Source organism: Phacochoerus africanus, chromosome 15 (assembly GCF_016906955.1).
Source record: "Phacochoerus africanus isolate WHEZ1 chromosome 15, ROS_Pafr_v1, whole genome shotgun sequence".
Classification (NCBI taxonomy): domain Eukaryota; kingdom Metazoa; phylum Chordata; class Mammalia; order Artiodactyla; family Suidae; genus Phacochoerus; species Phacochoerus africanus.
In genome coordinates, this window is record NC_062558.1 from 22,040,104 (window position 1) to 22,055,112 (window position 15,009).

The 15,009-nt window shown below is 39.6% G+C and overlaps 1 protein-coding gene across 3 annotated transcripts in view; it reads left to right on the forward strand.

The window, feature by feature from the left end:
• Window positions 1-15,009, forward strand: part of SPOCK3 (SPARC (osteonectin), cwcv and kazal like domains proteoglycan 3) — a 365,578-nt gene that overhangs the window by 229,121 nt on the left and 121,448 nt on the right. For all 3 annotated transcript variants that reach the window (XM_047761776.1, XM_047761777.1, XM_047761778.1), the window contains 2 exons: window positions 6,155-6,278; window positions 12,399-12,513. In XM_047761776.1, the coding sequence (XP_047617732.1) occupies window positions 6,155-6,278; window positions 12,399-12,513 (239 nt within the window). The remainder of the gene's footprint in view (window positions 1-6,154; window positions 6,279-12,398; window positions 12,514-15,009) is intronic.

The window sequence follows — 15,009 nt, forward strand, 5'->3', positions numbered from 1 at the left end:
CATTAATAATTGGAAAAAATGAAACATTTTCTAATTCTTATTTTAAATATAGGAAGTAGATTTAGCAAACATTCTCATAGGCTCATATCTGACGTGGAAATATATGTCAACATAAATTAAATGGAACCAGTTTTTGTTAATCTTCATACTGATTCACTGAACCAGAATCACAGATATGGTGTTGTGTTGTTTATTACACTCTAGATAAATTTCAGCTTTAATTAGCCAGACAATATTTACTGGTGGTGGTGGATCTTTTTTTTAAGTAAAATTTGAGCTATGCTGTGATTTTTCTTTTTTAATCTATTACATAAAATTGATGTAGAAATGTATAAACTTGGGAGTGTGGTCTTTCATGAAATTTAAAATTTTATATGCACATGCATGGCAAAAAAAGCATCGGTGTCAAAGGGAAAAGAACACCTGAAGTCCACAGCTGCCAAGTACAAGCTATAGATTCCTGAGAAGATAATGAAGCTCCCTCAACCTCCTGGTTCAAAACTTAGGGAAGAATGCACACTGCATGAGACTGCTAAAATAATCGATCAAATCATAATACATGTGTCTGGCACATGAAAGGCTATCAAAATACACGAAAATCTAACCTTAAATGTGTGTAAATATTTGAAACTGTTCCTGAAATTTTGCTTAGCAATAATACTTTATTGGCTTTAAAGGAATAAAGAGCTTTCTAACACGTCTTTGAATGAATACATTTATATATACTTATTAATTGGTAATTGATTTATTATGTGTAAAATCATGAATTCCCGGTCTGTAGATTTACAGGCATTTCTGGTCTACAACTCCTACCCTGACTCTTTGTGTCTTGTACGATGAAGGTCCTTTGGAGTTGAATATACTTTTTCCATAGTTTAAGTGAAGAGGTCTTTAGTAATTAAAATAATGTTTTGAATTAAATATGTAGAAATAGGAGTTCCCGTCGTGGCGCAGCGGTTAACGAATCCGACTAGGAACCATGAGGTTGCGGGTTCGATCCCTGCCCCTGCTCAGTGGGTTAATGATCCGGCGTTGCCGTGAGCTGTGGTGTAGGTTGCAGACGTGGCTCGGATCCCGCGTTGCTGTGGCTCTGGCGTAGGCTGGTGGCTACAGCTCCGATTAGACCCCTAGCCTGGGAACCTCCATGTGCCGCGGGAGTGGCCCAAAAAAATAGCAAAAAGACAAAAAAAAAAAGAAAAGAAAAGAAAAGAAATAGCAGAGACCCTGAACACTGCAGTCTGAATTCTACCTCGTCTCCACCTTGTACATTTCAGAGCCTTATTACTCATTCAGGCTCTTTGAGCTCAGAGAGAGGATGACATTGAGTGTCGTTTGTGGTGATGTCTGTTTTGAAATTTTGAAGCGATGTCTTCAGTAATTGGGAGTATGCGCACTGCTTAATTAAAAATATTCTCTTGGCAGAATGTATTTATTATTCAAACATCTTTATAACTTGTCCAGGATCCAATTATCTCAAGGATAACACAGCTTTAGAATAAAGTCAATGAAATATTCTTTGATAGAAAATGAGCCTCAGGAAATGGTATGTTGTATTAGTAAGGTCAGTGTTCAAATACACTGTTCCTTAACATAAACCTAATTTGAATTTTATTCTGTCCTAAGTGTACAACTTTGCAGAGTTATTTTAAGATTGTTAAAAGAAGTGGGGACATTATTATAAATTATCCACATCTCTTAACTTATGATGTTTAATTTTAGTACTCTGTAAAACATCTATTCTCTAAATCACTAATTATGTTGATTTCCTGGCAATGCCGCTGTATAAGTTAGTTGACTTGGTAAATATAGTTCATGGCAAAAATGTATTCTTACAGTCAACTTTTAGCATGAATTTATATTATAAATAGTTTTTAAAGATACGTCTTATTAATTCCTGCCATCACCATATTTTGAAATACATCTACAAGGGAGCTTTTTCTGTGAATCTTACTTAGAGTTTCAAGTGGTAGAATAAGCCCATGCTGACTTATTTCATCTATTTGTTGTTTAGTAGCCATACTGCTAATAATGTTTCCTAGTATAGAGACAAGTTCATTTTGAATTTGTAGAGTATGACTTTTACTTAAAATCAATTGCTTGTGCTATTTTGCTCCATTGCTCTAAGAAATTAAGACATAGCTTCCTTCACAAGGTAAATATACAATAAATGAATTGGTGTTTTATTCTCCTTGCATATTTACAGCCTAGGGAACTGACAGTTCATTATAACATGTGATGTCAGATTCTGGGAATACACGGTTTTAGAAGAATATCTAATCATTAATAGTATAAATGTGATATGTTGTCTTGTGGCTTATTGGCAGTTTTCCTTGATACTGCGATCAAGTATTATGGGTACTTTCATAGAAACCAGGGCTCCCTAAACATAATCGTGTCATCTTCCCCTTTCATTGGGCATCACACATCCCACCTCCCTTGTTACGTCTCATTTGCTGCCTTGAAGTTTTGCATCCTCAGCTTCCCCAGCAAACCAACCCCAGCCCACACCACCCTTCACGCTGTCATGATGCATTTGTGTCACTCATAACACAGGTCAAGGTCTAAAAAATCACAGCAAAAGGCCAGTATGTACTGTCTCTGCTTCTGTTTTTGTTGTGTATCTTCATATAAGTAATTTTAATAGTCTCATGGAATTCTCTAGATCAAATGATCTGTACAGGTGAAGCTTCATGTATCAGTGAAGAAATTAAGACCCAGGGAGTTTGCTGATTTGCATTAATGACAGTCAAAATTGAAATTCAGATCAAGTTGGAATGAGCTTTTTCTTCTGTTTTGGTAACATCATTTATGCTTTCTGAAATCAAGGTAAATCCTAAAACATGGGAATTGTATTCAAATTATACTGTTAAAATGTTCAATGTGGTTAATGAAACAGAAAATCAGACAGTAGCTGAGTTACAGAAGTGGCGGGAATAAACATGGGGTTGTTAGAACAGAAGAGGCTGTGGGGTTTCAGGTGAGGTGAGACTGGAAAGGGATGCTGGAGGACCAGAGTGCAGGGCGGTCGGGGCGAGAAGAAGCTTCAGCAGAAAGAGCTATGCAGCCCATCTGCCTGGGAGAGGTCATGCAGGAGTGCGAGCAAGAGAGAAATGCTTATTACTTTATTTCATTTTATTTTGCCTTTTTTTTCTAGGGCCGCTCCGGCAGCATATGGAGGTTCCCAGGCTAGGGGTCTAATCGGAGCTGTAGCTGCCAGCCTACACCACAGCTCATGGCAATGCTAGATCCTTAACCCACTGAGCAAGGCCAGGGATCGAACCCGCCACCTCATGGTCCCTAGTCGGATTTGTTAACCACTGCGCCACGACAGGAACTCCAACTTTAAATTCCCGCCTTTACAAGCAGAACAGGAGTATTGCTATGAAACTAACTTAGCACCTTGATTGGGGGATAGGGGATGCGCTGGGGGTTTGGGATGGAAATGCTATAAAATTGGGTTGTGATGATCGTTGTACAACTATAAATGTAATAAAATTTATTGAGTAATTTAAAAAGTAAAAAAAAAAAATACTGAAAAAAAAGACCTTGACTGACACCGTAAGTAGTTATGGACATGGTGAATGTTAGTTTCCATTGCTCCTCAGTGGCTTGAACATGTGCCTGAAAATCAGGAAGACAATTGATGGAAGTAAAAGGCAGTCAATTTGAAATGAATGGAAGAAGCTGACTCTTTGCAATAGGAAAAAACAGCAAACAAACAACAACAACAAAAAACTTAGCACCTTGAGTGGTGGAATATTTAGAAAGAAATATTTCTTTTAATATTTAATATTTCTAAATATTAGAAAGATCTTGAGAAAAAAGTCACTACATATCCTAGATTATCATTTAATGGCCTCGATTCCCTGAGTTCAAAATACAGTTATTTGCTCTGTAAGGGAAAGTGCATATAGGATGTTATTACAAGGTAAAAAATTAAATTTTTAACTTTAACCTTCAAAATTGAACTGTATAATTTTGAAAAAAACAGTTCTATTACAGATCAATATAGGGATCGAGGAGTGGGAGGTACAAAGTAGTGGGTGTAAGACAGGCGCAAGGATATATTTATTATACAACACAGGGCATATAGCAAATATTTTGTAATAGCTGTAAATGGAAAGTAGCCTTTCAAAATGGGATAAAAACAAATTTTAAAAAAGGTATTCTTTGAAATGGCTTATTCTAGCAGGGTTGCAGTCAGGAGAGCAATTTTTTAAAACTTGCAGAGTTTTGCAGCCAGCTTGAGTTTTCATACATCAATAATGGGAGAAAACTATATTACCCTATTTGATAACAATTCAAAATAATTAATTGCTAGTAGCCTCTAATATATCAAAAAAATAGCCTTCCTTTTAAAGATTAAAGATTTTTGAAGTGCTTTGTGATGCTTTTGCCAAATCTGTTTTTTTCTGTTTTATTGAAGTATAATTGACTGACAGTATTATATGTTTCATATATATTACAGAGATTTGACATCTCATAGATTATACACCATTTAAATTTATCATAAAATATTGGCTTTATTCCCTTTGCTGTACAATATATCCTTGTAGCTTATTTATTTTATACATAGTAGTTTGTACCTCTTAATCCCCTACCTCCTTTGTTGTAGATCAATTGACCATAGAATCACTTACTTCTGAGCTCTCTATCCTGTTCCTGTGTGTCTGCTTTGTGCCTGTACCACCCTGTTTTTGGGGTTTTTTGTTGTTGTTGTTTTTTGTTTTTTGTCTTTTCTAAGGCCGCACCTGCAGCATATGGAGGTTCCCAGGCTAGGAGTCTAATCGGAGCTGTGACCTACACCACAACTCACAGCAACCCGGATCCTTAACCCAAAGAGCAAGGCCAGGGATTGAACCTGCAACCTCATGGTTCCTAGTTGGATTCACTAACCACTCCCTGTTTTGATGACTGTGGCTTTATAGCATAGTCTGAAGTCAGAGAGTGTGATGCCTCCAGCTCTGTTCTTTCTCATGATCCTTTTGACTCTCCAGCACCTTTTGATTTTTCATACAAATTGTATGTTTACTTTTTCTAGTTCGTGAAAAAATTGTCATACTTTCATTAAGAGCAGTTTCATTGATTGATTCTTGATATGTCTGCCTAAAAAAAAAAAAAAAAAAACCTTTCCTCAGAGCCCACCCACATTTTATCAAAATTTAAAATGTGTAGTTTGAACCTTTATCCCTTTAATGAGGATGAACACTGTACTTCTTAATAGTCTTTTGGGATTACTTTTTTGTATTCATGAAAAAAATTAAAAGCAAAAAGGAAGCAAATATTTCTGGTAAAACCACCTTTCTCATCCTGATATTGACATCAAACCACTCTCCATGCAGTTCTAATGAACAAGAGTGGGTGCTGATTCACCAGAGGCCTTTGAACTAGTAAATGCTTTTATAGAGGTTCTCTGTTGTTTCTATTCCTATTGTTAGGGCCTTTGCCCTTCCTGTGTGAATTGTTTACACTAATAGGCAGAGCAGAAGTAATTTAATCAAAGCAGAGAAGCAAATAATTCAGGAGTCAGTCACAGAAAAGAATGAGTTTTCCCACATTACTCCAGATCCGAGCCCAATGGGTGTATTTTGAGTCATTTCCACACAGTAAAAAGAAGATTGGCCCTCACCAAACCCACTAATCAGGCTAAGTGCTGGTCTTTGCTGGAAAAGTATTGTTTTTATTGCTGCTCTTACTTCCAGGCACCTGGGGACACCCTGGGTATTAGGTGCTATTGTCTGGTACCATTTCTGGTGGAATCTAGGGGGCCTTTGGGAAGATTCCCAAGGTGTGATCCTTTATTGTTGAGCAACTTCTGCTTCTGTTTAGGGGATGTTAAAAACACATTTCACAACTACTAATTAAAACCAAGAGACCAACATGATGAAGTGTAACTAGTCTCTGTGCTCTGTGTGATTGGTGAAATAGTTTTAAGGCATGTACTCTCATCTTATTGTAGGCAAAGCTTGATTATGAAACAAAAGTTGACATTGAAGAACACCGTACGTAAGGATCAACACATCGAAAATGAGACTATAGTTTACTGATTCTAATTTATCTTCAAGAGGTAGAATGACAGTGGAGAAAAGGCACAGTGCTAATATCACTTTTTTAAATAAGTGCACCAAGTATGCTTGTTTTATTTTTCCAACAGTGTGAAAGATGCAGGAGCCGGGCATAAGCAGAGGAGGGGTCCCCCGCCATCCACCTGCAGGCAGTGCTTGGGGGTCTCCATGAGCCCTGTCTGTGGCTCAGATGGACATGCCTACTCTTCCCAGGTGAGTCATTTAGAAAAACCACATGGTACATGTCATTAATAAGTGATTAAAATTATTAGTGCTCCAGCAAGGTCATCCAAATCGCTTAACTTCTAAAATAATGCAAATAAGGGAGTTCCTCTGTGGCTCAGCGAGTTAAGGATCCAGCATTGTCACTGCTATGGTGCAGATACGGCCAAAAAAAAAAAAAAAGAAAGAAAAAAAGTAAATAATATCACTGGTTTGGAATATGATGCAATGTACACTTGTTTCTTCTGTACAGATTTTAAGTTTGAAATATTGAATCTGAACACTCTGAACCCTCAGATATTAAAAAGCCAACCTTTCCTTTGTTGCTATGGTGAAAGAGGTCATTTAATAAAATTAACAGTTATTCTGCAGATGTAGCTACAATCTATCAATATCCTTGCTTTTTTTTTAAGGGCCACACTAGCAGCATAGGGAGGTTCCCAGGCTAGGGGTTTTATCGGAGCTACAGTTGCTGTCCTACACCACAGCCACAGCAACGCCAGATCCAAGCCACGTCTGTGACCTACACCACAGCTCGCAGCAACGCCGGATCCTTAGTGCACTGAGCAAGACCAGGGATCAAACCCACAATCCTAGTCGGATTGGTTTCCACTCTAGCACAACAGGAACTCCTCAATATCATTGCTTTTTATCTCATATGCTATTTCCTAAATTATCTCATTTAAGCCCATTCCTTTTAACAAATGAGAAAAACAAGGGTTAGAAAGAGCAAGTTTTACTTATTTTGCCGACATTGAGGCCGGGATTTGATGTCGTCCCTGATTCGGTATCTCCTGCTGCATCAGTGTGCCACCTTGTTGCATGTCCCATGTTATCTAGGTATTCAGGAGGTTTTAAGAACTTTACCTAATAGAATGTTGATGTGTTTTGATTATGTGACAGGAAGGACAACTCATGACCTCTTATCTGTAACTTTGGGGTCATGTGCATTTAGGAATTTAGATTTTTCTAAAGTGTATTTTGAAAAGGTTGGGAGTTCCCATCATGGCTCAGTGGTTAACGAATCCAACTAGGAACCATGAGCTTGCGGGTTCGATCCCTGGCCTTGCTCAGTGGGTTAAGGATCCGGCGTTGCCGTGAGCTGTGGTGTAGGTCACAGACGAGGCGTGGATCCCGCATTGCAGTGGCTCTGGCGTAGGCAGGTGGCTACAGCTCCGATTGGACCCCTACCCTGGGAACCTCCATATGCCGTAGGAGAGGCCCAAGAAATGGCAAAAAGGCAAAAAAAAAAAAAAAGAAAAAGAAAGAAAGAAAAGGTAATGTATTATGTACTATCCCCAGTGGGTTTAAACACATCAACATCTCTTTAGGAAACTACATGAATATTCACATTAAATAAGATACATGAAGTCTCTATAAAGTCTGTTACCTCAGTTCACATCAGGTTTTGCTCAAAGCAAAGTAAATTCCAGTTTTATCTGAACATTGTATTTGGTGGATGTTATTACCAATCAAGGTTCTCGGACCCCTTAGTCAATAGAAATTGATAAAAGGCCAGACAAGAAATTCAGACAAGGCTTAAAAAAAAAAAAAGAAAGAAAGAAATTCAGACAAGGCTTTATGGGGGCCCTGCTGCAGCAGGAGCGGGTGAAAAGCTGCTGGTTCCCTTGATGACTCCCTGGGGCGTGGGGGCCAAGCTGGTTCCTTATATGGGGTGGGGGAGGGGGGTCCAGGGCTAGGGCCCAAGAGAGGCTTAAGTGGTCGGCCAACCCCTTGGTGGTGCTGTGTGACTGGGTGCAGGGGACATGCACAGTCCCCTGCTTTTGCTCCCAGCTCCTCAGAAGTGGCAGTTTGGCTTTTGGTCTTTTTGTATCTTATCCATAATTTGCTCTGACTAAGCATGCATGCAGCTATTTTTAGTCCCTTATAGTTTCTTTGTCTTTGATGCTGAAGGAAACAGTCCAGGTGTAGGCACTGCAGCAGAGGGCCCGGGTTCCCGCTTGTCTCAGAACCACTTAATGAACCATACTTTTCCTCAGTAAATATTTCCCTGCAACTTCCACATGCATTTTACAATTGCCAATCTTTTTTTGGTTTTGTTTTTTGTTTTTCTCTTTAGGGCCCACCTGAGGCATATGGAAGTGCCCAGGATAGGAGTCGAATTGGAGCTGAAGCTGCTGGCCTACACCACAGCCACAGCAACTCTGGATCCGAGCCCCATCTGTCACCTACACCACAGCTCAGGCAACGCCAGATCCTTAATCCACTGAGCGAGGCCAGGGATCGAACCCACATCCTCATGGATGCTAGTCAGGTTTGTTACCGCTGAGCCACAACAGGAACTCCCTGATTTCTCACTTGAATAAACATTTTTATCTCTACAATATCAAATAGAACATTGCTGCTATTCTCATAGAATTTATTTTTAAGAATATCTGTCTTAGTGATCAAAAGAATAATGCATCATAACCACTTAACACAGTGCTTCACACTCACAGATGTCTCATGAAAGTAGTTGTTTATCACCTGCATTTTGTCTTCGCTGCTTTGTATTTTCTGGGTTTTCTGCGTAACTAAAGTACTTGTAGCTAGTTGTTTATTTATACCATTGTTTTCATTTTGTATGCGTCACTTTAGTGAATGCTCAAGAAAAAGATTCCTGAGGGAACGTGAGGGAGACATTGAGAGTTTAGTTAACCATTCACTGCCTTTGGGGAGACCAGTGCCTGACACGTGAGGCCAGATAATGCTTTATTTGGAAGGGCTGTTTAGCATTTCTGGCCTCTTAACTTTGGTGCCAGCAGCAATCCCCCACCCCCTAGTTGTAACAACCAAAAATGTCCCCAGAGTCCCCTGGGGATGACAAGTCACCACCAGCCAGCCAGGTTACACCAGAGCCCTGAGCCTGCAGCATCTCAGGAACCTACTAACAGCCCATCCCGGGGCCCGAGAACTGGAGCCCTTTCTGAGAGTGGCTCAAATCTCTACTGTAAGAGAACATTTTTCTTTGACCCTGTTTTCATTGTTGTGTGTGTGTGCGTGTGTGTGTGTCTTTTTTCTTTTTAGAGCCGTACCCATGGCATATGGAAGTTCCCAGGCTAGGGGTTGAATAGGAGATAAAGCTGCCAGTCTATACCATAGCTACAGCCACAGAAGATCTCAGCCACATCTGTGACCTACACTGAAGCTCACAGCTAGGCTGGATCTTTAACCCACTGAGTGAGGCCAGGGATCAAACCCTCGTCCTCATAGATACTAGCCAGGTTCCTTACCACTGAACCATAATGGGAACTCCTTGATCTTGTTTTTCAGCAAATGATTTTAACTTCTTTTCCCTAACAAGTTTCAGTTTTGACCATTAGAAAAATCACTCTGCAGGCTTGCTTCTCACAACTTCCAACCTAAGTGTTCTCCATACTCAGGGTCTTCGATGATCAGGAAAGCATTAATCATGTCTTTCTCCAGAGTATTTGCATTTTGTGGTAATTACAGGCTAATGAGCATGCCCTTTATGTGATATTTTACTTCACTTCTACTGTAATAAATATTTCAGCTTTGTGATAATTAAGTAAAGTGAATATCATTAATTAGAAATGCCATCAGTGGGTGTAGCTAAAAATTTTTTAAATAATATTTTTAATATCCTTATTATTTGAATAAAATTCTTCATGAATTTTTTTCAAAATCAGTTCATAAGTGGAAAACTAAATGGTTTTCTGACTGTAGAAACCATATAACTAGATTCACATAACTATACATGTGGTCTATTTGCTATATATCTGATTGTGCTCTTTCCAGAAATGCATGCAGAAAAGTGTTCCGGAGACTCCTTCTGAAGGAGAAATTGTTTCATTTACAAAGTAATTCTTTATAAAGAATCCTTTACAAAACTATAACTTCATCATATGCAAGTCTTAAAGACAGTTTTGAAAGTTTTAAATTATAATAAATTAAAGAAAATTAACTAAGAGGTGAAACTTTTTTGATGAAAATTAAATCAAATTTTTATAATGATGTACTCTTCTGGTAAATTGTTTTCTTAGTAACATAATGAATCATCAATTTTTGAGCAGAAGGTGTGTAATTCCTTTTTAATAAAATAACAGTTCATGCATCTTTGTTGTTCATTCTAGAATTTTTCAGACATTCTTTTTTTAATTAAATCATTGCTAAAATAAATTTAAAGCATAAATGGGTATGGTATAACATATCTTTGAAGGGAGCTAACATTTTCAGATTTCAAAATTCCAAATTAGCCATAATTAATACTAACTTTTAGCTTTGTCTGTTCATATGTCTCCTAAAATTGCTCTTGAACATTTCTTAAACTATGTCATGAGTCAGAATTATCCTATGACCAATCCAGGTTTCTGAAATATTAAGGTAAAAGAAGTTACAGTAAAGAATATTAAATTCGAAGCTTCAAAGTTTTATGTAGCTTGTCTTTCATTAAAGCACTCAAAATCTCCTTAACTCTTTGTATTTCTACTTGTGATTAGCTATTGGGCAATTTTAATTACACCTAAAATTCACTGTGATTTTGCATTACAAGGTCATTTTTTTCAGTTCTTGAAACATTAAATAATGAAAAAATAATAATGATACCTTCGAAAGAGTATATTCTTCCCCAAAGGCCCACTAAGCCATTTCAGATGTATTCCAAGTGTAATAATTTTTGATTACTTACTGCTGGTCTAGTTAAGAATTTTGCCTGTCCATTAGAGAGTTATTTGACAAGGAAAAAAATGTTGTACAGATGTGAGTAATCTGATTAGTGATTGGGTATATCCGGTGCTTCTTGGTATCCGTTGAAGCTGAATTAAATTAGTCATTGGTACGTTTGTCACTGGAGCCAGATAGTCTGCCCTATTTAATTTTAAAATAATTTGCACTGAGTAAATTATGGGTGTAGCCAGGAAAGAGATCACTTGACTTCAGAATTAGCAAGACCTATATCTTTAGAGGAGGGAGGTAAATATTGCCCTTAAAAGATGGAGTAGATTCATCATTTTAAAAATCATATCAAATGTGTAGTGACAGAATTTTATTTTAAGGGTGATTTAAGGATACTCACACTTAAAATCCTGTCAAAAGAGGGAGTTCCCGTCGTGGCGCAGTGGTTAACGAATCCGACTAGGAACCATGAGGTTGCGGGTTCGGTCCCTGCCCTTGGTCAGTGGGTTAACGATCCGGCGTTGCCGTGAGCTGTGGTGTAGGTTGCAGACACGGCTCGGATCCCGCGTTGCTGTGGCTCTGGCGTAGGCCGGTGGCTACAGCTCCGATTCGACCCCTAGCCTGGGAACCTCCATATGCCGCGGGAGTGGCCCAAGAAATAGCAACAACAACAACAACAACAACAACAACAAAAAAGAATTAGAAAACGAATCAAAAAAAAAAAAATTCTGTCAAAAGTAATGTTTACAAAGAAAATCAAAATGAAATGAAAGTAAACAGAAAACTCCTCATATGTCATAATAACATCAGTCATTTGCCTTTAATTTCATTCAGGATTTGTTTAAATTTAATGAAAGTTTGGTCTACTACCCTTTAATTCTTAAAATTCTGTGGGTTTGATTTTTTTATTGATTATAGTTGACTAACAATGTGTTAGTTTTAGGTGTACAGAAAATATGATTCAGTTATACACATGTATAGATCTATTCCTTTTCAGATTCTTCTCCACCATAGGTTATTATAAGATATTGAGTACAGATCCCTGGGCTGTACTGTAGGTCCTTGTTGGTTTTCTATTTTATATGTAATAGTGTGAAGCTCTTAATCCCAAACTCCAAATTTCTCCTCCTACCTTTCCCCTTTGGTAACCGTCAGTTTGTTTTCTCGTTGAGTTTGTTTCTGCTTTGTAGACAGGTTCACTTGTATCATTTTTTCAGGTTCTGCTAGATCGGATATTAGTATCCCAATTATCTGTATGGGAAGTTGAGGCCGAAAACGTTTAAGAAACTGGCCTGAACATGGCACTACTGTGGAGCAGTGCTCACAGGTTTGCACTCAGGGTCACCCTCTGCTCCGGCCCATCCAGTTCTCTTTCTCACGGCTCCCGCCACCCAGTTGCAGGTGGACTGTTGTCACTTGACTTCCTGTGGATACAACTGAATCTTCTTGAACACTGTTTTTTCTCTTTTTGCACAGTGCAAACTAGAATACCAGGCGTGTGTCTTAGGAAAGCAGATCTCAGTGAGATGTGAAGGGCATTGCCCATGTCCTTCAGATACGACCAGGAGCTCAAGCGGAAATGTGAAAAGAGGTAAGTGATGAAAACGTATTTATAGTTTTACATTTATTCCCTCTATTATGTTTATTGTTCATTACTTCTAATATGTTTTGCAATGAATGTTAAGTTGGATACACAATGAAATTCACTTCTGTACATATATATACCTAACTTTTATAATTAAGTTTTTTTTCCTTTAGCATCAATTATTATAGCAAGTAATGACTTTCTGTAGATTTCCGTTATCTAAATAGTAACAGCTGGATCTTCTTTCCACATGTACGAAATCTAGAGCAATGCCTCCTATGGATTATTGTGTCTAAAATGTATGGTTTATATCTGTTTTTTCTTTTAAAGCCAAAAACTGATCACTGGTAAAGTAATAAATTACCAAGTCATATGGTTAGAATGAAACTGGCTGGTCAACTAGTACTAATCTTTTAAAACAAGGGTGTCCACCCCATTTAGTGTGTGTGTGTGTGTGTGTGTGTGTGTGTGTGTTTAAACTTTCCTACAGAAGAGTTTTGTAACTCAAACTTTCTTTTGATTAGGTTCAAAGTTCTTAAATCTTTATTTTTATTGGTTTCATGGCTAATAAAATAATTAACTACATTTAACCCGACACATGCCATAGTATATCATTTAACTTTCTATAGGCTGTGTATTGTGGCTTACATGGCATTATTTGTACAATCGAGGTATTGGTTATGCCTTTGAAAAACTGGCTGCTGGTTTCAATTCTTCACAGTCCTGGATAAGGAGGAAATGTTGGGGACAGATGTTTTAGTCAGAGTCGGTTTCACAGAACGCCAGCATCAACATTTGGCATATAATTTGTAATTTAACAATTACTATGCTGGGTCCTTAGTGCAGGTTTTTTTAGAACAAGCAGTGGCTGTTTATGCAGAGCTGTCCATAGCAAGGGACTCGGCTACCTTCACTGGAGTTTGGCAGGGACCCTAAGGCAGGTCGGAGAGGGAACGCTTCATTGTGTGAAAAGGAGGCTTCAGCTGTGCTTTGCCTAGAGGCCGTGGACCCGGGAAGCTGGAGGCAGGTCCCAGAAGCATCTCACGTGGTGGGCCTGGGGTGCATGTTTGACCTCCTCCGGTTGGTCCTGCATTGGAATCCAGGGCCAAAAGTAGGCAAGCTGGCGGTCAGTGACCAGACCCTGCTGCGCCTGGGCCAATGGCCGCAGAGGGCGAGGTTGGCTTCTGGATCATTTGCTGCAGACCTCATATGTGTGGTCTTAATTTACCACTGTCTGTTTACATACTGTCTCTCAAGTGTCAGAGTTTTGTCTTCATCTCTGTATGAATCAGACCCAGGAAAGGCTGTAACTGGGTGGGCTCTCTGGGATGTGGCCTCAGAGTGGGCACAGCTCAGGGCACATCCTGATATCTGACAGGCAAGCCCTACGTGGCACACCAGAGGCAGAGCTGTGTGAACTGAGGAATGGATGGAAGGACCCCAAAGGCCTCCTAAAACTCTGAGGGTCTCAAGCTTCTGGGTGGTAGCTGTTGAGAAATGCAGTCTCTCAGCTCCTGCCTGGCCACGTGAGAATGGCATGTGGCCCTGGAAACCTTCAGGGAGACAAAGCCCATGTGAGAGCAGGATGTGGCCCTGGAAATCTTCCACAGGGGGACAGAGCCTGTGCTGGGCCTGCTGCCTCGTGTGGGAACATCTTCTGTGCGACCCCCTGTGCTCCTTTTGTCCTGTGTACACCTACGTGTCACCCAGCAGTTGGTCACCCCTTCCCGTGCCCATCACAGTGGCGGGGGGACCGGGGTCCTTGTCCTGCAGCAGGAGGCAGTGTGTGGGGACCATCCCCTGTGTCAGCTGCTTAAGCTGACCCCGCTCTGTCTCCTCTCTGTTTGGGTGGGACGTTGTCCATCCAGGGCTACGTGAATTGTCTTTCTGGGTGACCTTGAATCATCAAGTGGGCTGACATCTTCAGATGCCTCTCCTCGGGGTAACAGTGGTGTCACTTGCCTGACAGTTGTCATCAAGGCAATCTGGCTGATTACACAGACACTGTAAAAGGGGCAAGTGGGAACTCAGGCAGGACCTTCTCCTTCAATGCCGGGCTCTTCAGGCTCTGCTGCTTTCCATGCTGAAGCTGGAGTGGAGGCGGGTCTCTGTGAACCGAAGGCCCTGGCTTGTTCAGGGACACGACACTGGTCCTACTAGAACGTTGAACTTCCTGAGTGATGAAAGGGAGCCCTGACCCACAGGACAGTATAGGATGTGGTCCAGCATCCTGCAGGTCTAACTCCAGTGATTACAGGACACTTCAGCCAGTGCTGCCCAGAGAAAGTATTTTTGCCTATTTCCTGAAAAATACAAATAATGGATATGCAGATAGGGCAATAACTTTGTTAATCCGAAATTTATTTAGTATAGACTGTTATTGTCTTAGCCACAGTGTACTTGATATTCCCAGTTACAATCCCAGGGTGAGTATTTTATTAGAGATTAAACTTTTGAATTTCAATCATGCCTTTTATATTGGTCTTTGATCATTAAGTAAAG